The 22801-nt window shown below is 37.2% G+C and overlaps 1 protein-coding gene across 4 annotated transcripts in view; it reads left to right on the top strand.

Annotated features, from left to right (window-relative positions):
* The window catches only part of LOC134754138 (FERM, ARHGEF and pleckstrin domain-containing protein 1), a 201076-nt gene that overhangs the window by 23645 nt on the left and 154630 nt on the right, over positions 1–22801 (top strand). For all 4 annotated transcript variants that reach the window (XM_063690221.1, XM_063690218.1, XM_063690219.1 and 1 more), the window contains exons 4-8: positions 1516–1620; positions 4223–4445; positions 4539–4662; positions 10709–10773; positions 21543–21721. In XM_063690221.1, the coding sequence (XP_063546291.1) occupies positions 1516–1620; positions 4223–4445; positions 4539–4662; positions 10709–10773; positions 21543–21721 (696 nt within the window). The remainder of the gene's footprint in view (positions 1–1515; positions 1621–4222; positions 4446–4538; positions 4663–10708; positions 10774–21542; positions 21722–22801) is intronic.

Below are 22801 nucleotides of genomic sequence, written 5' to 3'. Positions count from 1 at the left end.
CTTTGCGATCTCGGCATTGGTATAAATTCATTCACTGCATAGAGTATGGCTGGTCCTTAAAATACTGGTCTCTACTGAAAAAAAAAACCCCGTGGTTACCACTGGTAAAAGGTGGGAAACAAATTACCAGTAGTTACCAGTGTTACCACTAATAACAACTTGGTGGTAACTAGTGGGAATAACCAAAAGTGACCGATTGCGACTACATTTGCGATTTCGCTTGCTATAGGTACTAGTAAGTTAGTGAGTCAAAATAGCGACTCGCTCATTACGTAATTTGAGTACTTGTTTGCAACGTTTTTCAGTCGTAAAAAATACTAAAATGTAGTTACATTTTAGGGTATTTTGTTGCGACCATGGTAACCTCATATTATGACGTCACAATATGTCTTTCTTTTACCCCTGGTCGCTCCGGTCGCTCGGTTTCATGTCTAGTTGTATATACTAGGTCTATGAGACTATATAAAGGAGCCAAATCTCTATGTATGAAAAGTGGCCATCAAAAAACAGTAATTAGGCGGCGCCACCATACACCGAAATACTACCAAAAACAACCTACGTAATTTGGTCGGGTTATTTGTTGCGTTATATGGTTCATGTTATACTCATGTACCAGAGCCTAACTAGCGCCACCGGAGAGATTAGGAACTATTATTTAAAGCTGAAAGCGGTCACTTTTGCAACAATTCTGCCGTAAGAGATTGGCATCCTTTCTATACCATCCATAGCGTAAGTATTTACCTAGAATAATTCTGGCTCAGTTTTCGTTATATAGTTAAAAGAGAACGTTTTAGGTGTGAAGTTAGGCATGCATCGAAAATTCACGTTAAAACGTTTGTGACTCATGGTACTAGTTGATTTTTTTAGTTTTTTACGTGACCGGTAGAGGCACTGTACAATTACTCCATGCATTTGCCGTAACTTTCTCACTATCGACTGTCATTTACGGAACTCATGGTAGTGAAACTGGGGCTCTTCAAGGCAAGAGTTAATAGGTATCTCATAGGTAAGCGTGCTCCACCGTAGACCGCATTATCACTTAACATCAGGTGGGATCGTGGTGAAACGCCTGCCTATTCATCATAATATATATATATATATATAAGTTCCTGGCCGACCGCGTGTAATGGTAGTAACGTTAGATGGAGCTTTTATACTTTCACGTGCGCCGCGAAGCTCTTCTGTGTGTGCGTGCTTGCGGGGAGGGAAGAAGCTGTCGGGCGTGGTTTACGAACTGTCATTCGCCGCTGTAGTAGCCCCTTAAAGATCTAAGCATACATAGGGACAGACATACATACAGAGCGAAAAGCTACTTTGTTTTATACTATGTAGTGATACAGTCAAATACGCTACTAGGTTGCGTTGTTTAGCATGAAAATACAAAAATCGCTATATGTATGCTTATAAGATTTGAGGAGTTTTCTCAATTCAACATACATACTGTCGAATTGCTACCTTCCGCATTTTAGAAGTCTGTTAAATTAAAAAGTATAATGATGTTGTCTGTTGTTTTAGTCCAAGGCTGTGGGCCGTGTGCTGTTCGACCAAGTCTGCCGACAGTTGCACTTGTTGGAAGCCGATTATTTTGTGTTAGAGTACCAAGATGCAAATGGAACACGGGTATGATATTGATATATTACTTATATTTTTATTGTTCCGTAATAGCAGCGCCATCTAGCGATTTTGGAAACCTATTGATTGACAGTTGATTTTATAAAGATGTCAGTCAATGTAACTGTATGATAACTTTGATAAGTATGGTTATATATATATATACTAGCTTTTGCCCGCAACGTCTGCGTGGAGTAAGTAATTTGGGTAGCTTATTTGTTATCCAATCTGTTTTTTATCGATTTCCCATACAAACTTCCACCCCCCTTTTCACCCCCTTAATGAATGATTTCTGGGATAAATACTACCCTATGTCCTTCCCCGGGACTCAAACTATCTCTGTACCAAATTTCAACTAAATCGGTGCAGGGGTTAAAGAGGCCGGTGTCGATTTTAGTCGCAAAAATGTAAAATTGATAGATTTAGTAGGTGAAATTGTATACCTTTTGTTACCTAATTGAAATAACAAGTAATGGTTTTTATTAGCACGTCTTCTTATCTTGCCTTTTATCAGATCAATTTTTTGAAAACAGAGTCACTAAATTAGTAATGATTTTTTTTTCTGATGGACGTTTAGGTAAACGCGCGTAAAGCACAGATTTCGTCGCTCTTGTTTGTAAAATTCGTAAAGTTTGGACTGCTAAAAATGGTAAATATGTATTACACATTCTGTACTTGACCTTTATCAGATTACATTTTTGTTATATGACATGAAAGTTAAAGTTAAATTACTTCAAAACAAGTGACAATTTCTCTGAAAATCGACTTAATTTCAACGTTATTTTGATACTTAAACAATCTACAACATTTGCTAAAACTATTCTAATACACGAATTTGTATACTTTACTACCATAATTTTTTGATGAATTATTAAAAACTGCCCCTTCTCTTCATATATTACCGGTGACGCACGCTCGCGACCTCATTATTAAAAGGCAAGATGAGAAGACGTGCTAATAGAAACCAATACTTGTTATTTAGATATTACGTAACAAAACGTGTATAATTTCAACGACTAAATCTATCAATTTACTATTTTGCTCCAAAATCGACACCGGCCTCTTAAGCGTAAAGAGGTAACAGACAGACACACTTTCGCATTTATAATACTAGCTTTTGCCCGCGACTGCGTCTGCGTGGAATTAGTAATTTGAGTAGCTTATTTTTTAACCAATCAGATATTTATTGTTTCCCCATACAAACCTCAACCCCCTTTTCACCACCTAAATTGTACCTGCTCAATATTCAGCTTGTGGTAGGCCTGGTCTCCCAGCAGCTCCTCAGCAGCGTCTCCAGCAGAAACTTGTTCAGCAAAGTCTTGCAGGCGCCAAGGTACGCGTGGGAAGTCACCTCCAGGTATTCCAGGTCTTGGAGAACTCAACTAACTCAAAAACAGTACCTACTGCACGTTAAACGTGTGGTAGCTCTGGTCAGGCGTCTGCTTCATCTGGCAGCCCTCCAGGTGTTCCAGGTCTTGAACAACTCTATCAACTTCAGATTAAAGGAATTTTACCCCTCATCCGATGCATCCAGCAGCTCTCCAGGTATTCCAGGTCTTGAGCTGTCGTCATCATACACTACCAGCGGCACGTTGAGCGAGTGTTATAAGAGAAGAGAAGAGAAGAGAAAAGATAATGGCTTCGGGAATAAAAACTATTCTACACCCTTCCCAACAATTAAGACTATCTCCATATCAAATTTCATCTAAATCGGTTTTATTGAGTCCCATACAAATTTCCACCCCCCTTTTCACCCCCTTTAGGGTTGATTTCTGGGGTAAAACCTATCCTATGTTCTTTCCCTACGACTCAAACTATATCCATACCTAATTTCATCTTAATCGGTTCAGCGGTTATTAATTCCCCATATAAATGTCCACCCCCCTTTTCACCCCCTTAAGGGGTGAGTTCCGGAATAAAAAGTATCCTATGTCCCGGGACTCGAAACTACCCCTATACCAAATTTCAACAAAATCGGTTCAGCGGTTTAAGCGTGAAGAGGTAACAGACAGACAGACAGACAGACACACTTTCGCATTTATAATATTAGTATATATTAGTATGGATACACGGTGTTCACGAGGAACCCGAAAGATTTTAATCACGCTTTTCTGAGGCCAAAAGAAGGAATAAAATCAATATGAGTTTAGGTCAATTTAGCAAAAAAAAAATGCGATTTTTTTTCCTGTTGTACATAAAAAGTAAATGTTATTGGTAAACTTGTCACTTAAAATGGATTTTTTCTTTTTTTTTCTTCGTAAAACCTAGTTTTTACAAAGTGTTACTTGTCACTTTTTGACATCTATCAATAAGGATATTTAACTAGACTACGTCCCATGTATCAGTAAAATTTGTTTTTTTTTTTTTTAAATTGGTATTAGCTCTGAAACTAGGCGAATTACAAAAAAGTTTATAGGACATTTTTAGCTACAAATATGGTCAGGAAAACGCTGTTAAAATGATTCGGTTTCCTCATGTTAACACTTATAGAAGACGAAGTTTTAACACACATGATGCGTTGCGATCGTTTTAAGCTGTGCCCCGAGTTGTGGGGCACCGCACAGCGCACAGGCGGCACAGGATGTAACAAGGTTTGTGTCTGTTTGCGCAGTACTGGTTGGACGTGGAGAAGCCGATGTGCCGGCAGTTGGGGCTGTCGATGCTGGAGCCCACGCTGCGGTTCTGTGTCAAGTTCTACACGCCGGACCCCGCGCGCCTGGAGGAGGAGTTCACCCGGTACCTGTTCTGCCTACAAGTGAAGCGCGACTTGGCGCAGGGGTGCATACAGTGTAATGAGAACACGGCCGCTTTGCTGGCTAGCTACATTGTTCAAGGTAAGGGCTTTACCTGATCAAAACTGTTTAGAATATTTTCTAATAATCATACAGTTTAAGCTAAGCCACTCGTATTTAATTTATACTCCGCAGCTGAGTGCGGAGACTTCGTGCCTGAAGATTACCCGGACCACACATACCTTAGTGGATACAAATTCTTTCCTGGTCAAGACTCTGAATCTGAGAGACGAATTATGGAAAACCACAAAAAGCATTCGTAAGTAAATTTTTTGTTTTAAAATGCGCGTTTTATATAAAATAAAAAATGAGTCGGTCTTGCACCGGTGGCCACTGTGGACGCGCGTGCCGCTGGATTACCGAGTGAATGCGAGTTTTATCTACCTACCGTGTTATTGTTAGCGGAACGTAAACAAAACCGCGGTGTGCAGGTAAAGTGCAAGGGCTCCTGTTAACAGGAGTGCCTTAAATAAGAAATGGATCAATCCTCAACGTCCCAAACATCCACAATGTCTCAAAAAAACCCAACTTCTGAAATTACCCCAACGTCTTCTCAAACACAAGTGTCGGAACAACAACAGCCAAATACTCAAAATCCTGTAAGTTATGCAAATGTTACTTCGACTGCAAGTTTCCCCAAGAAAGAGCAAGCAATTATTCTTGACGCCGTTGACGGTATTACAATAAAAGACTATTTAGTGGCGTTATCGTCTATCGTAACATCGACATCTATTCGCTTCATCTCTCGTATATCGAATGCTCGCATATGTATATACATGGATTCCAAGACAACTGCTGATAATCTCATAGACACAAAAAAACATTTGAAAATCCGAGAGAAACAGCTTGAGATAAGACCATTAATATCCAGAAATAAACGAATCGTTTTATCGAACGTATACCCCGTCATCCCGCATAACGTTATAGAAAACAAGTTTGAAGAATTAAATGTAAAAATAATGTCTCCTATCACCTTCATGAAAACCGGTGTAACGGAACCAGGTTTCTCTCATGTGTTAAGTTTTAGAAGACAATTATACGTCACCCCTGAGGATGAAAAACACCTACCCGAATCATTTCAAGTAACTTTTGAGGATACAAATTATTGGATCTATATCTCCACTGACTCACTTAAATGTTTTACCTGTAATTGTATTGGACATCTAGCAAAAAACTGTCAACAAAACACTGCTCGCAACAGTGAAATAAACACACATGTAGTCGCAGAAGCGGCAGAAGAATTAAAAAATATTTTTGAGAGAAACGATGACGTCATTCCGCCAACTACACAAGGCATTAAAAGGGTCCATTCGCCTACTACAACAGAATCGTCAAAATTACAGAGTGGGACCCCACTTCTCCCACCCCTCCCGCAAGCAAAATTGATGGCACCAAGAGAAATGGATTCGGATGACCTGGAAACTGATGAAACCCTTAGTAATGTATCCCTAGAAGAAAATTGGACAGAAGTAGAAGGAAAGAAATCGAGGAAAATTTTTAAAAAGACTGATCCCAGGGATGAAGAACAGGTCTGGAAAGATGTAGAAAAAGAAATGATTAAATTGAGCGAAGAAGTAAAGTTTCCATTGAACATTGATCAATTTAAAAGTTTACTGGATAACACACGTGGCAAACAAAATGTAAAGGAAGTAGTTCATTCATATTCTGATAATATTAGAGACATCATTATGATGTGCAACAACCTACATCCAAAAATGAACAAAAGCCTGAAAAACAGATGTTCGCGCTTATCAAGAAAACTTCACGAGATCTGAAACAAAGAAACATCTGTTTAATTGTAATTGTATATTTAGGTTAAGTTTCTATCTATATATTTTTTATATTTTATATTACATAAATATAGACTATAAATAATAATGGATATACTGCAGTGGAACGTGAATGGGTACTTTACACGTTTAGAAAATATTAAGTTGTTAATTAACCAGTTAGCCCCAACCTGTATTTGCTTACAAGAGACTAATTTCTCTTCTGATTATTGTGCTCCATTAAGAGGTTTCGAACACTTCTTTAAAAACCGGTTACAAGGTAACAGAGCCAGTGGGGGAGTAGCAATTTTTGTGAAACCCTACACCTTTCCAGAACAAGTTCGTTTGAATACACATTTAGAAGCCTGCGCAGTCCAAATAAGTTTTCCCTTAAAAGTTACAATATGTAGTATATATCTGCCGAATAGTAGTCCCTTAAATATGAATGATTTAAATGATCTAGTCAATCAACTACCTCTCCCCTTCATCTTGTTAGGCGACTTTAATAGTCATCATTATTATTGGGGATCAGAAAGATGCGACACTAGAGGTCGATCAGTGGCCGATTGGTTAGACTCTCATGACAACATAGTCTTATTAAATACAGATCAACCGACACATTTTGATAGTAGCACAGGTCGTACAAGTAATATTGATCTAACAATAGCTTCACAAAATATTGCTTCATATTTTGAATGGAATGCTTTTGAAGATCTATATGACAGCGATCTCTTTCCAATTCTGGTTAAATCCTTAGTCAATGAAGTAACACCAAACTCCACTAGTTTGACAAAAAGATGGAAATTCCATGCAGCTGATTGGTCGCAATTTCGAGAAGAAATTGATAATAATATTAGTAAGTTAATTGACTTGGATCACGATTCTGACATTACTGTCAATGACATAGTTAGCAATTTTTCTAATTTTATTTTGGAAGGAGCAGAAAAATGTATACCAAAGTCTTCAGGCAATTGTAAAAGAAAGAACTTAGTACCATGGTGGAACGAAGAATGTAAAATAGCTGTTAAAGAAGCAAAAAAAGCTCAAAGATTATACTATAAATGTGCTAGGAATGATCATGATTCAAAACTAAAAATTGATTATAAGAAAAAGAGATCTAAGGCTAGAAGAATACTTAAAGACAGTAGTAGAAATTATTGGGAAAAGTTTATATCATCCATTAATAGTCAAACACCAATAGGGATCCTATGGAAAAAAATCCAAAAAATTAATAAGAAAAATATTAGATGGGACACTATAGTATTGCAACACTTAGACGGACATTTAAGCGCTGACCCTGTTGCAAACGCAGATCTACTGGCTAAGACATTTGCTTCAAATTCTAGTTGCACTAATTACGAGCACCAATTTAATGATTTTAAAGCTTCAAAAGAGGCTCAAAGTAACATTGATGTTACTGATAATTCTAATAAAATAAATAAGGATCTGTCCATGCATGAATTGGTTTCGGTCCTTCAGCAAATAGGAAATACTAGTCCAGGACCAGACAGTATTCCAAATGTCATTATAAAACATCTTCCGATAAGTGGTCTGAATTATTTACTGAACCTCTATAATTATATTTGGAAGAAACAGGTGTTCCCAGATAGCTGGAGAGAAGCATTGGTCATCCCAATTTTAAAACCTGGAAAAATTCCGAGTTCTTCAGGAAATTATCGGCCTATATCTTTAACGTGCAACTTATGTAAGATTTTTGAGAAAATAATTAGCAAAAGAATCAGGTGGTACATGGAATCAAATAACCTTTTATCACCTTTTCAATATGGATTCCGCCAAAATAGATCGACGATAGATTGTCTGATGAATATTGAAAACGAACTGCTAAACGCCCTGGCTTGTGACAATTCAGTAATAGCTGTTACATTGGATATTGAAAAGGCCTATGAAATGGTATGGAAACACAGAGTACTTGAGCTTCTTCAAAATCTTGACATCAAAGGTAATACCCTGGCCTTCGTTAAAAACTTTCTATCTGACAGATTTATCAGAGTCAGAATAAATAATTTTCTTTCTAACGCAATCTCTGTGGAAAATGGTTTGCCTCAAGGTTCAGTTCTCAGTGTTATTTTGTTTCTGATAGCTATAAATGACGTACTCATTGTTATTGATAAACCAGTTAAAGGTTATTTATTTGCAGATGATTTAACAATCACTTGTAGTGGTAGAACACTTGAACCTACAGCTAAATTAATTCAAAATACTTTAAATAATCTTCAAAAGTGGTCAAGTAAAACAGGATTTAAATTTTCTAAAACTAAAACTGAATTCATTATATTTACAAAAAAGAATAATCAAAACAAAACGATTGAATTATCCTTGAATGAACATTTGATCAAGGAAGTTGATAATGTTAAAATACTGGGATTAACGTTCGACAAAAAAATGACATGGAAAACACATATTAATAAATTAAAATCTGAGTGTATTAATCGATTGAACATAATTAAAACATTATCCTCTCTATCTTGGGGTTCTGACAGAAATTGCCTTTTAAACACATATCGCAGCATAATTAGACAAAAAATAGACTACGGCTCAGTTTTATATGATTCTGCAAATATTGGAACCTTGAATTCTCTTGAGAGTGTACAAAACACGGCCCTTAGACTTAGTATTGGTGCATTCCGTACAAGTCCTGTAAATAGTATACTAGCAGAGTCGGGTGAAATGCCACTTAAATATAGGAGAAGAGCACTTTCGTTGAATTATGCTTCGAAAATATTATCACGCCCAGATTGTCCTACATATGATGATTACATCAAACAATCTGTTACTGATGACGAATTTAATTTTCACCCAGGTTTACATCCACCCTTTAAAATTAGAGTAGCAAGATACCTAAAAGAATTAAATCTCACTATTCCAGCATTATACCCAATCAAATTACTTACTGTCCCACCTTGGGAACTGCTTCAAATGCCGATTAATCTTGAATTAGCTGAAAATAAAAGGAGTGACACGGCACAGTATATTTACAAAAATTTATTCAATGAACTTAATGATGGCCTTGAACACTGTAAAACTTATTATACCGATGGATCAGTTATAAATGACAAATCTGGATGCGCAGTTGTATCTAATAACAATCACTACAATTATAGACTCCATGATTTTAGCTCTATTTTTACCTGTGAAGCGATAGCAATTCTTAAAACTATAGAATTAATTGAAAAAGATTCTAACCTGGTGAAACATGTAATTTACACTGATGCTAAATCATGTTTAATGGCCCTCCAGAATCCCAAGAACTCCCATCCACTTATTTTACATATTAAACAAAAAACTATCGACCTATTAGAAAATCATTTCAGAATTGAATTAATCTGGATTCCAGGACATCAAGGGATTCTTGGAAATGAAAAAGCTGATATCGAAGCTAAAAATGCTACTAAAAATCAACAGATAGATTATTCAATTAGATCCAGCTACCCTGAAATTAAAAAACTGATCAAATCAACTATCAAAATATTTTGGAATAATTATTGGAAAAGTAGTAACTCAAGCGGCTTATCGCGTGTTAGAGAATCAGTTTTTGGAACCCCACCAATACCTTTCACGTGTAGAAGAGATCAGATCGCTATTACTAGGTTAAGAATAGGACACACAAACCTAACCCATTGCTATCTTATCACTAAGACTGAAAAAAATAAATGTGATAAATGCGGTTTGGAGTTAACTGTTAGCCATATTTTAATTGAGTGTTTAGCATATAAGAATGAAAAAGAAATTTGTAAGTTGCCTAACACCTTAAATGACTGTTTAAATGATGGATATTTACATGTACTTAGATTTATAAAACTAATTGATATATATTAAAAATTGTAATTCCCTTGTGGTCGCTAATGACCTTTGTTGTTAAAAGCGACTTTAAATAAATAAAAAAAAAAAAAAAAAAAAAATGGTAGTAAGTAGTAATGCATCAATATTGGCAATATCAGAATATTGGCGCCATCTGTCGACTTCGTATGTCGTATTTTACTCGATTATAAACGGAATTTTACCTAAGGTTTTTAAATAAGGTCTTGGTACTGTAATAAATAGAAATACTAGAAATAGTGTGTATTTTTGTATGTGGGTATTTTTTCACATTGTAGTTTTTCCTCAGTCACCCGTTGACCACGAACGCTGTAAAGGGTTCAAACGTCAGGATGTATTATAAATTCAATATACGCGATATAATCCATTTTCATAGTATTATTTTATGAGTAACTATCGCGATAACCGAAGACAATGTTATATTTCATTGCAAGTTTGAGAAAAACACTATACAAATCTCGGCGAGAAATTGGTTGCCGGCCGCGTATTCCTATTCGGCCTCGCCACGCTTGGCCGTCCATATCGACTTGGCCTGCAACCCTTTGTTTTCCGGCCTTTATAGTTATGTACTATATGTATATTCAAGCTTCAAAATCAAAGAAAAAAAACCAGTAACAAGATGTTACAATGTTATCGATTGCTGTAATGTAAGTAAACACGTGCGCTAACCGCTAATGGTATCATTCTTTATCTTTACAGCGGACAAAGTCCTGCGGAAGCGGACATGAACTTATTAGAGACTGCGCGAAGGTGTGAATTATATGGTAAGTCATTTCATTAAAACAAGCCACAATACTTATAATAATAGTTTTTCTACTCTAGCACTCTTTATTTGTAGATTAAATGACTGCCAGTGAGATTGAAATCAACTTCATAAGAAGGGTCCCACCCCCACGGTGCTCCGCCGCAGTGTTCTTAGGATCATAACAGCAGTGTTCTTAGAAATATTCATACAATATTATGCAACTGTTTTTTCAGGGTTCCGTACCCAAAGGGTAAAAACGGGACCCTATTACTAAGACTCCGCTGTCCGTCTGTCACCAGGATGTATCTCATGAACCGTGATAGCAAGACAGTTGAAATTTTCACAGATGATGTATTTCTGTTGCCGCTATAACAACAAATACTAAAAACAGGATAATATCAATATTTAAATGGGGCTCCCATACAACAAACGTGATTTTTTTGCTGTTTTTTTCCGTAATGGTAACGGAACCCTTCGTGCGCGAGTCCGACTCGCACTTGGCCGGTTTTTTTTTAAATTCTGACTTCTATTAGGCAAAGATCTACAAACAATTATTTACTTTGATTTAATTTATAACTTTAGGTGTTTGCTGCTGTCTTAGAAAAAATATTGTGTGCAACGGTACATAATTAGGTCTTCAAGAACCCTTATTATGTACATGCTGCACACAATACTATTATGTGATTGCTACCATAATGATAAGCATTAAAATACGAGTGTGAGTTTAAGTAACGAACGTAGTAAGTAATCTTTAAAAATTTAGCACGCCCTACAGCCCATACGACTGGACGGTTTATGACATACAGAAAATTCAGTCCTTCACAAAAGTCAGATTTAGGTATAAAATTATACCTATGCTTGCCGCCTGCAAGCAAAATTGAAACTTATAACCGCGCACGAACCGTGAATCTTCTTTGCGCGCCGCAGTTTCATGACCGAGCTGTGAGTGTCGGCACGGGGTTGTCACTTGACAAGTTTTTGTACCTATACCTTCTGATTTATTATTTTAAGATAAATATGTAGGAATTACAAACGTTGATTCTGTAAACATAATTTCTTTATCCGGAGATAGTAAGTCTGATTCTATAGGTATGCCACAGAAGTACTTATTCCTTTGAAAATATGTCGGTCAATATAGTCCGGAATAAAAAAAAATGTTATTTCTGCTTCCTTGTTCTTCCGTTTATTCAGACATCCGTAACCAGAACAATATCTATAAATTTAGGTTTCGAAGGCATTATGTATTTTCAATTTTGCGCGAGTCGAGCGGCAACCTATTGGCATACGCCTGCCCGGGAGGCGCGCCGGCCAAATGTACCTAAACTGCGAAGTGGCACCGTAAATAGTCAGGTTTTTTTGTTTGTTTTAATAATAGTTGCAGTTTAATGTAACAGAAAATTATACTGTTATTCAACTTGATGTACTGAACTTTATTTTTGAATAAAAATTATAATAAAATAAAATAAACCTATATTTCTTACAGAATTAATTATACAGTTTCCAATTAGTAATTATCATGAAAAAAGAGTGTAGCTATTTTAGTGTTAGTAAACTATAAGATAACAAAAAATATTATTAGAATATTAGAATATTATTATTTGATGCTTTTTCCCGTGAGTTAAATACTGCATGAACCCCTCTGTAGCTAAAGGCCTCCTCCAAGGTGAACCAATCGTCTCTGGATTTTGCAGTTTGCATCCAGCTTGGACCCGCTGTATGTTTGATTTCATCCTCCTACTGATTTCGGGGTCTCCCTTGCTTTCGTTAGCCTGGTGGTCCCCTCCATGCGGTCACACTTTTCGTCCATCTCTGGTCTTGAAGGCGCGCGACGTGTCCAGCCCACTTCCATTTAAGTGCTAGAGCATATGCCAAGCCATCTTTTGCTTTGGTGATGTTTCTTATTTTTGTGTGGCGTATTCTATCTATTCGTTTTATATTTAACATACTGCGCTCCATTCCGCACTGGCACGTAGTAATTTTATTTTGCAAATTCTTATTAAACTTCCATGTCTGACAAGCATAGGTCAGGCATGGTATGAGGCAAGTATTCTTTACCTTAGTCTTCAGATTGATTGGCAAGTTGCTCTTAAATATTTCTTTTAAGCTCCAGTATTTATTCCATGTTAGCTGTGCTCTGCATTCCACCTCTTGGTAATTGCTTGAAATGTCGAAGCTAATTTGTTTACCGAGATAAATATATTAATCAGTATATTTAACAGGTTCGTCGTCGACATATATTGGTAACTTAGTGCTGTTAGACATTAACATAGTTTGGGAGAGGTTCATTTCCAGGCCAGCGAGTTTACTAGCGCAATTTAAAGACTCTACCATATACTGTAATTCAGTTGCTTTTTCTGATATCAGCACCAGATCGTCGGCGAAGCGTAGGTGGTTAAGGTATCTGTTTTCGACTCTTATGCCGTATTTTTTCCAGTCAAGTTTGTTTATTATTGACTCTAGTACAGCTATAAAAAGTATAGCAGATAGAGGGTCCCCATGTCTTACACCTCTTTTCAACTGAAGATGCCATTTTAAACCTAACATCCACAGTCTGTAAAACAACAGAAAATGGAAACAAAAATCTTGCTGTTTTCTTAGATTTAAAAAAGGCATTTGATACCGTGTCTCTTCCCACTCTTGTAAACGAGCTTGAACGCTATGGCATCAGGGGCAAGCCGCTGGATATTCTGGGTGACTACCTCCGGGACCGTACCCAAAGTGTCAAAATAGGAAACTACACTAGCACGGACGCAGAAGTGACGTTTGGTGTCCCTCAGGGCAGTGTCCTGGGCCCGACCCTGTTTCTTGTCTACATAAACGACTTGGCAGACAAGCTAGTCCAAGACGGACATATAATTTTGTATGCGGACGATACTGTAGTTTTGTTCGTTGGTCAGAACTGGGAAACGGCCTTTGACGTTGCTGAGAGGGGCCTTTACAGGATCAGTTTGTGGCTGAGAGATAATCTACGTACGCTAAACAAAGAGAAATGTAACTACATATGCTTCTCAAAAAATTCTAGAACACAACCTCAAAAAAATCTTAACCTAAAAATTCACGGATGTAACTATTCAAATAACACTACTTGCCACTGCACACCTCTAAATAAAGTAGCATCTACGAAATACCTAGGGATCAACATCGATCAACGACTATCTTGGCACGAACATATAGAATACATAACTGCCCGCATAAGAAAACTAGTATGGTTATTTAAAATCTTAAGACATGTAGCCGATACAACTCTTTTACAACAAATATATACAACGCTAGCGCAATCTATAATGTCGTACTGCATACCAGTTTGGGGAGCCGCAGACAAAACTAAATACCTGGAAGTAGAGAGAGGGCAGAGGTACTTACTAAAAACTATGTACTTCAAGCCTCGAAGATACCCCACTACAGAACTGTACGCACACTGTAAGGCACTTAGTATGCGTAAATTGTACATAACCTCTGCGACCTTAAAACTCCACAGCTCTACACCGCTTAATCTCAATTTACTAACCCAAAGAAGGAATCACAGAGTTGTACCTGAGCTCAGATGTAAATCAGCCTTTGCAAGGAGGCAATACAAGGTTCAATCTGCAGTTATATATAACATGATAAATAAGGAACTTAATATACACTCGCTAAATAACTATGAATGTAAAAAAGCAATAATTAAATGGTTAAGTGCACTTGACTATAAAGCTACTGAAGATATAATTCTTAAATAAAAACTTAAAATAAAACGACACACACACACACACACACACACAGCGCATGCACTCACACGATGACTAAAATAGATATGTAAGAATAATTTTAGGAATAAGTACTTATGTAAATATGTAAAATTAATAAATGTAAATGTAGTTGTTAATTTGGCAAACTAGTTAATTCATTATAAATTTATAATGTTGATGAAATAACACAAGCAGACTTTTTATAAGTAAGTATATTAAAAGAAAATAGAAAATAAATTACAAATGATAGTGACGCGGCAACATGCGTAGGCACAAGAGGGAGAGCCTATATCAGATGAGTGTAGACGCGGCGAGCATGAAACTTTGCTCGGCAAATATTCGTAGGGGCTTGCGTTCATATTATTCTAACATCCTCCACTGGACGCAAACCCATTGCTTCGGTAAAGGGCTTGTGTTTTAGTTGATGCAAGGCCTTCGTCAATACATCAGCCACCATGTCTTGAGACTTCAAGTATTTTACCAGAATTTGTTTAGTGGCTATTTTCTCCCTCACAAAGTGATACCGGGCATCTATGTGTTTGCTTCTAGCACGGAATGCCTCAGTACCTGAAATGCTAATTGCACTTTGGTTATCACAAAATATAGTTATTGGTGATTGTGAAAGCTCTGGCCAAAAGTCATCTTGTAATTGCTTTAACCAGAGTCCCTCTTGTACAGCTGCAGATAACGACATATACTCTGCTTCAGCAGTTGATAGTGCAATAGTTGATTGACGTTTCGAACACCAACTTATGGCGGCACCCTGAAAAATAAATGTGTACCCAGTACACGATCTTCGGTCTTCAGTGTTACCGGCCCAATCAGCGTCGCAGTAACCAGTAATATTTTCATTATTACCATTGAAGGTTAATTTATAATTGATTGTGGCCTTCAAATATCTTAGGACCCTTTTCAGCGTTGTCCAGTGTTGAGCAGTAGGCTGGCCATTGAATCTACTCAATGAATTGACAATGTATGCTATGTCAGGTCTTGTCCCTTGAGACAAATACAATAAACACCCAACGGCCTCATGATAAGGTATATCAGCCAATATCTGTTCATTACTTTCAGCTTTCTTCAACTGTATATTTGCTTCGCTTGGAGTCCATACTGGTTTACTATCTAACATTCCAAAGCGACTTAAAATTTTCTCTATATAAATAGATTGGTCAAGTGATATTTCTTTATTCTTGCTTTCGGTAATCTTGAAACCAATACATTGGGTTGCTCTTCCCAAATCCTTCATATGAAATTTTTCTTTCAATTTTTCTTTGATCATACTAGCAGTGCAGTCATTGTTGAACAAGCATAGCAAGTCATCCACATATACAGTTACAAAAAATATATCTTCTTTGTCTAATATTCTATAGTAGATACATGGGTCTACTTTTGATCTGATCAACCCAATTTCCAATAAAACACTGTTTAACTTCTTGTTCCATTGTCTACTTGCTTGCTTTAGCCCATAGATGGCTTTGTTTAAACAGCATACTTTGTTTCCTTGTTCAAAGTATGGCGGCGGAGACATATATATTTCTTCTTCAACGTCACCCTGAAGAAACGCTGTAACAGCATCCATTTGGTGTATTTTTAGCTGATATTATGGGATCCACTAAGAGTATAAGCTTTGATTTTGCCTTTAAGTCTTTCTTAGCATCTGTATCCGTACCTTGAACACAGTTCCAAAGTTCCTCATGTTGAAAATAGGCTTTGACGGCGAAACTCCAACTTGTCCAGTTGTCACGGCCTGTGAGCTTTTCTATGGCCATCATATGACTGTTTGATGCCATCTTTTACAACTTTTATGCTGAAAAGCTGAAAAAAAAAACTCCGGCGACCGAAACTAAACTCGACTTTTGAGGTTAAGTTTTCGAGATTTAAATCTTTATATTTTACTTTAATCACTTAATATTTCCCGAAACTAACGTTAACAGGTAGGGAGAAGCCCATAACCTGATGAAATAACACAAGCAGACTTTTTATAAGTAAGTATATTAAAAGAAAATAGAAAATAATTTACAAGTGATAGTGACGCGGCAACATGCGTAGGCACAAAAGGGAGAGCCTATATCAGATGAGTGTAGACGCGGCGAGCATGAAACTTTGCTCGGCAAATATTCGTAGGGGCTTGCGTTCATATTATTCTAACATAATGTTAACTTTATTTACTTCTCTTAGTATAGATTTAAAAAAAAATGTGATTCTGGAAGAGCGAGGTCTCCTGATACAGGTACTTCATACCTAATAGGAGGACTCGACCACTGTGTATTTACCAACTAAGATTGAAATGAAATAAATTATTATCTTATCTTTTGATAGGGAACCAGGTACCGGCTGTTTCTAGTTTAATTCTACTTTTGCTGTTTTTGTATATGCTCTTGATAACTCGTATATAGTCATTTTTCACGTTCTGCGTTGTTAGAGTTTCCCAAATATAGTTATGTGACACTGAATCGAAAGCTTTTTTTTCTACTCGTCGAGTATAATCTGTGTATTACAACTTCACATGCAACACTACAACCTTACTCTTTTCAACCTTAGATAGTCTATGGCACTTCCGACTCAAGCATAAGAATTTTATCGATACGGTTAAGTCAATTATAAAATTTTTAAAAATAGAACTTCATACATTTCGATAAAATATTTCTTGTTTAAGGATATAAGGATACTCGATTCAATGCAAATTAGCCTACCTACTTAAACACGCTGCTGCGTCGCATCTGCTTTGTGATTGGTTGGCCAACAAAAACATTTTATTTTATGTTGTAGTAGAAAAATGCTTCATAAGTCAGAAACGCGCATGTGACACCCTTCATATAGCAACATCCATACCCTAGAAAACCGCTTAGCGTTGCTTGTTAGTCTCCATAGGCTACGGTGGCCAAAATCACGAAAAAACTGTCTTAAAATTGAATTTAGCGCGGAACAGGTACCAGGGACTCATGAGTTACGAGGAGGTGTCGTTGACCAACCCGCCGGGGGCCCCGGGCCCGGCGGCCGGGCGCGTACGAGTGTGTAGGTATCGCGGGCTGCGGCAGCTCGCGTATCTTAGCTGTATACTTTTGGTTTTGATTTGGTTTGGTGGTATGATTCTACTAGTTGAAAGTATTATTTTTTTGTCTCGTAGAAAAAGTATTGTATACAATAGTGATATAATCAAGCTTTTCAATCTCGTACCGTACTTAAGCAACTCAGCAAGCTTCGTTGCTTAAACACGGTACTCGACTGAAAAGCCCTCTATTATATCACGATTGTATAAAATACTATTATAATCGACATATGCCAAGTAGAGCGGTCTTTTTTTCTCCTGGTATTTCTCTATAAGAAGCTCGAGTGGGTGGATGTGATCGATTGTAGAGAAGCCCCTTCTGAATCCTGCCATCCTGCCTGTTCCATGGGTTGCTTTTCTTCTAATATAGAGCTGATTTTTGGAAAGGATTGTAGAAAATAGCTAGTACATACTTGGGAGTAGACTTATGGGTCTATAGTTGCCGATATCGTTTGGATCGCCTTTTTTGTATAACAAATAGTAGATTGTGTCACAAGGGAGCAAAATGACATATTTACGAGGGCGTACAATTGAATCCTAAGCGTAGCGAGGGGGAGGGACCTTAGTATAGGTACTGGCACTTTGTCCGTATCGATATTTTCAGACGTGACTGTACCAGGCGCGGATACAGGGGGGGGGGGGCATTAGGGGCAATTGCCCCCCCCTGAACCCCTGACACAAGACTCGGTGCAATTTTTCAACAATTGACTAAAGTATAACGAAACTGGGTCCTGTAATACAGGGTTTCCTAGCTCAGGACACAGGGTCGTGATTTACTGTATGTTTAAATTTACACAATAAACTTTTTTCATTTTTTTCATTTTCAATTGGAAAAAAATGCCCACCCTACGTACCTAAATATGAGTACAACAAATAGTTTCCATGATCCCGCGGCTCCGCTCGGATTTTGACAAAACAGTGCCCGCAAGCCGCGCGAAGAGAAATTACGTAAACGTTTCGACGGATATACGAATATGAGTATACATATACAATAACACAACGCTTTTGATTTTATACACTCATAAGAATCGTCTCGTCTTGATAAATTAACTTTTATTTTGTTGTTATTTTAATTTTTTTACAAACCCCCAATCCTTTACCTACGATTTATTTCTACCATTTTTGTAATTTGGCAACAATTTGCCCCCCCTGAGTGAAATCCTGGATCCGCGCCTGGACTGTACTGACAAATTAAAAGTACCTACAGCTCATAATTATGTACCTTATATCTTTTCAAAGACAGCAGCAAACACCTAAAGTGATACAATGAAAATCAAGTACATTATTTTTGTAGATTTTTCTGGTAACAAATTAGCTCTTACCCCTTTGAACCAAATCTTCGGAAGAACACTATGAAGACTGATATCACTTATATTTATTATTATAAAGTTATTGATTTAAACTAAGTATTTACAAATTTATACACAATACAGAACCGCATAATTATGCTTTGTGAAATATTTGTACAAAACTTTTTAAATATAAACTTTTTAAATTGCATAGACAAGTATGGCTGCGTTTAAGGAGACCTAAAATGTCAAAATAAAAATTAAATTATTAAACGAATGTTTTTTACGTTTCTTTGTAAATCATCATCATAGGCCTTTCAGTCTATTGCAGACCATATAGACAGTGTCAGGTAGGGTGACAACGTTTCACATGGCTGTGTAAGCCAATACGGGAGCGGCAACCACGACCGCAAGACAGGCAGGTGTAGTGTGCCCGTGGCAAACAGTTGTCGCGCTGATGACGCTTGTAAATATTACGCTAATTAATTAATTTACTTAATTTAAATATGCTATTAATTAATTTAAAATGCTAATTACATTTATTGTTTACAATTACAACAAAATATTATTTAAGTTAGAAAATTGTATGCACGTAATCGATTATAAAGAAATTGTAATCGATTATATGCATACTAATTTCATATGTCTTTGTGTCAATATTTCATACTGGCAACAAAATGTCCTTGAACAGAAAAGTGCCACTTTGATCCCTCCTAGCAGGGAAGAAAAGTTCCCTTTTCGAATAGGTGATGAGAAAATGATATTTGATTCAGACCATTGAGCTGGTGTCTCTCCAGTTTCAAGGATGTAGTTGTAAAAATTTGTAAAGGGTGCGGCTAGTATTGGGGCGGCTATTTTCAAAGCTTCGTTTGCTATGTTGTCCGCGCCCGGGCTCTTGTCTGATTTGAGTTTTTTCAATGCCTCTATGACTTCGCTTTCTTCTATTTCTGGTCTATTTAATTCGCTGGTTTTGCTGGTAGTACATTGGATTTTGTTACTGATGTCTGTCGGTCCTTTAGCACTGTATAATTCTTCATAAAATTGGGTAGCTATGGAGATGATGTCGCTACGGTTGTTTTTGGTTATTTGGCCTTGATTTAGCCCGTCGATCCAATTTTTATTTGTTTTTAGCTCCCTGTATGCTTTTTTCGTACTTCCAGTGTGGCTCAGATGTTTTTCAATTGTATTGTATCTATAATTGGTGTAGTCTTTTTTTATATATCTATTAACAAGCTTGTAGAGAGCCGAAATTTCGTTTTTCATTGCTCTGGTTTTATTCTTGCTTTTTGCAGCTCTTGTCTTCTCTTTAAAAGCTTTAGTGTACGATTGGATAATATTTTATGACTTTTTTCGGAATTATGTGCTTCACGAGTGTTTTGTAAGCTTTCGGTGAAGATATTGATTAGGTTATCGTAATATTTTTGAACTGAAGTAATTTTTTGCATGACCGTTTGATCTTTTGATATATAGGAGCTTAAACATTCTTTGAACTTTGAAATTTCTTCTTCGCTTTTTAAATATGTCTGGTTAATTATTTTTTAACATTATATAGAAGATATTCACAGGCGCTTGGTATGTATTTTGGAATAATCCATTCAGTAATTTTCAATTTAGAGCAATTCAAAGTCAACTGTGGATTGTGAAACTTTTGAACGTTTTCTAATAATTTGTTAGACGAAGTAGTGAAAATGTTACAGTATGTTATATATCTGTGATCTACTCACAAAGCCCTTTCATTTGGTACCCCACATGGTATGTTTTCAAAGAAAAAACCGGCCAAGTGCGAGTCGGGACTCGCGCACGAAGGGTTCCGTACCATTACGGAAAAAAACAGCAAAAAAATCACGTTTGTTGTATGGGAGCCCCATTTAAATATTTATATTATTCTGTTTTTAATATTTGTTGTTATAGCGGCAACAGAAATACATCATCTGTGAAAATTTCAAATGTCTAGCTATCACGGTTCATGAGATACAGCCTGGTGACAGACGGACAGACGGACGGGCAGACGGACAGCGGAGTCTTAGTAATAGGGTCCCGTTTTCACCCTTTGGGTACGGAACTGTAAAAAGTAAAAAACTTTGTACTGCCGTCTTTATGACGTCACAGCAACTACCCCCACCACTTTCGCGCTTGTCATCTCATATATTTGTCGAAGGGTTCCGTACCATTACGGAAAAAAACAGCAAAAAAATCACGTTTGTTGTATGGGAGCCCCATTTAAATATTTATATTATTCTGTTTTTAGTATTTGTTGTTATAGCGGCAACAGAAATACATCATCTGTGAAAATTTCAAATGTCTAGCTATCACGGTTCATGAGATACAGCCTGGTGACAGACGGACAGACGGACGGGCAGACGGACAGCGGAGTCTTAGTAATAGGGTCCCGTTTTCACCCTTTGGGTACGGAACTGTAAAAAGTAAAAAACTTTGTACTGCCGTCTTTATGACGTCACAGCAACTACCCCCACCACTTTCGCGCTTGTCATCTCATATATTTGTATTCAGGACATCATACTGAATGTACTGATACTAAATATACCCATGTCCGAGACGACATGAGCAAAAAGTATCCTAAAGCCTGTTCGGCCACCCTGCTAATGGTAGCTTTCGGTGGTCAAAGTAGCACTTTATAAGTTACCAGTCGAAATTGCCCCCCTGTCCCTGTACCTTTAGTACCTTACAATTGTCTGATCTGTTGTGTTGAACATGATTGCAGGCGTCAAGATGCACCCAGCCAAAGACCACGAGGCCGTGCCGCTGAATTTGGCAGTGGCGCACTTAGGCATTCTCGTATTCCAGAACTTTACCAAGATCAACACCTTCAGTTGGGCTAAAATCAGAAAAATATCTTTCAAAAGAAAAAAGTTCCTTATCAAATTGCATCCTGAGGGTTACGTAAGTAGATTTGTTCTAATAGTTTTTAAATAAAATTGGTATGTTTGAATGGTGTTACTACAACCATGTCGAGAGAATAATTGAACTAAGTTTACCTATTAACCAGCGTGGGCACACAATGTTATTCTTTTCTATTCCGTGCTAAATCAGTTATTTACCACACCTGCAAGAATTATAATTCATCGCTAATGACCAAAATTTGTAGTAATTTATATTTTTGTATTAGGTATAATTTTTAACCGACTTCAATTACATAGAAGGAGGAGGTTAGCTAGGCCTAGCCAAATCGTACAGGCCGATAAGTCTGTCATCATTTTTCCTCAAAACATTAGAGAAACTGGTAGACAGACATATAAGGGATGGTCCTCTTAAGAGACATCCACTGCACCAATTGCAATGTGCGTACCAGCCGGGTAAATCGACTGAAACGGCACTGCACCTGGTGACAACCAGAGCAGAGCAGGCGATAGAGAACAAGGAACTATGCCTAGCCACTTTTCTAGACGTGGAGGGGGCATTTGACCGCACCACGTATCAGGCAATCAGCATTGCAGCATCTAAACATGGCATAGAACCGACAATCTGTAGATGGATTGGTACAATGCTAAATAGCCGACTAATAAAGTCCACCCTCATGGGAGATGAAATATTAGCCACGGCCACGAAGGGTTGCCCACAGGGGGGGGGGGGGGTTCTTTCACCGACTCTCTGGAGCCTGGTAGTGAACTCACTGCTGGAAGAACTAAACTAAGGCCCAATATACACGGTAGGGTATGCAAATGATTTAGTGATTCTTGTAAACGGGAAATTCCCGGGAACGGTATCGGAAATCATGAATACAGCACTGAAGCAAGTGGAGAGGTGGTGCAACCATCATCAACTCTCCATCAATCGAATCTAATATATATATACTACTACTATAAGAATATTTATATACTACTACTGTAGTATATAAATATTTGCTCATTTATCTACTTTCGAATATTCGTTTGCGCTAAATTAATAGAAAAACTTTGTTTCATACAAAAATCATACATAAATCAAGGTAATTTTTTCATATTACGTTGGCGACGTTGCCTG

This window comes from Cydia strobilella, chromosome Z, assembly GCF_947568885.1.
Source record: "Cydia strobilella chromosome Z, ilCydStro3.1, whole genome shotgun sequence".
Taxonomy (NCBI): Eukaryota; Metazoa; Arthropoda; class Insecta; order Lepidoptera; family Tortricidae; genus Cydia; species Cydia strobilella.
The sequence above is the reverse complement of the archived record's forward strand: the minus strand, read 5'-3'. Positions and strand labels throughout refer to the sequence as shown.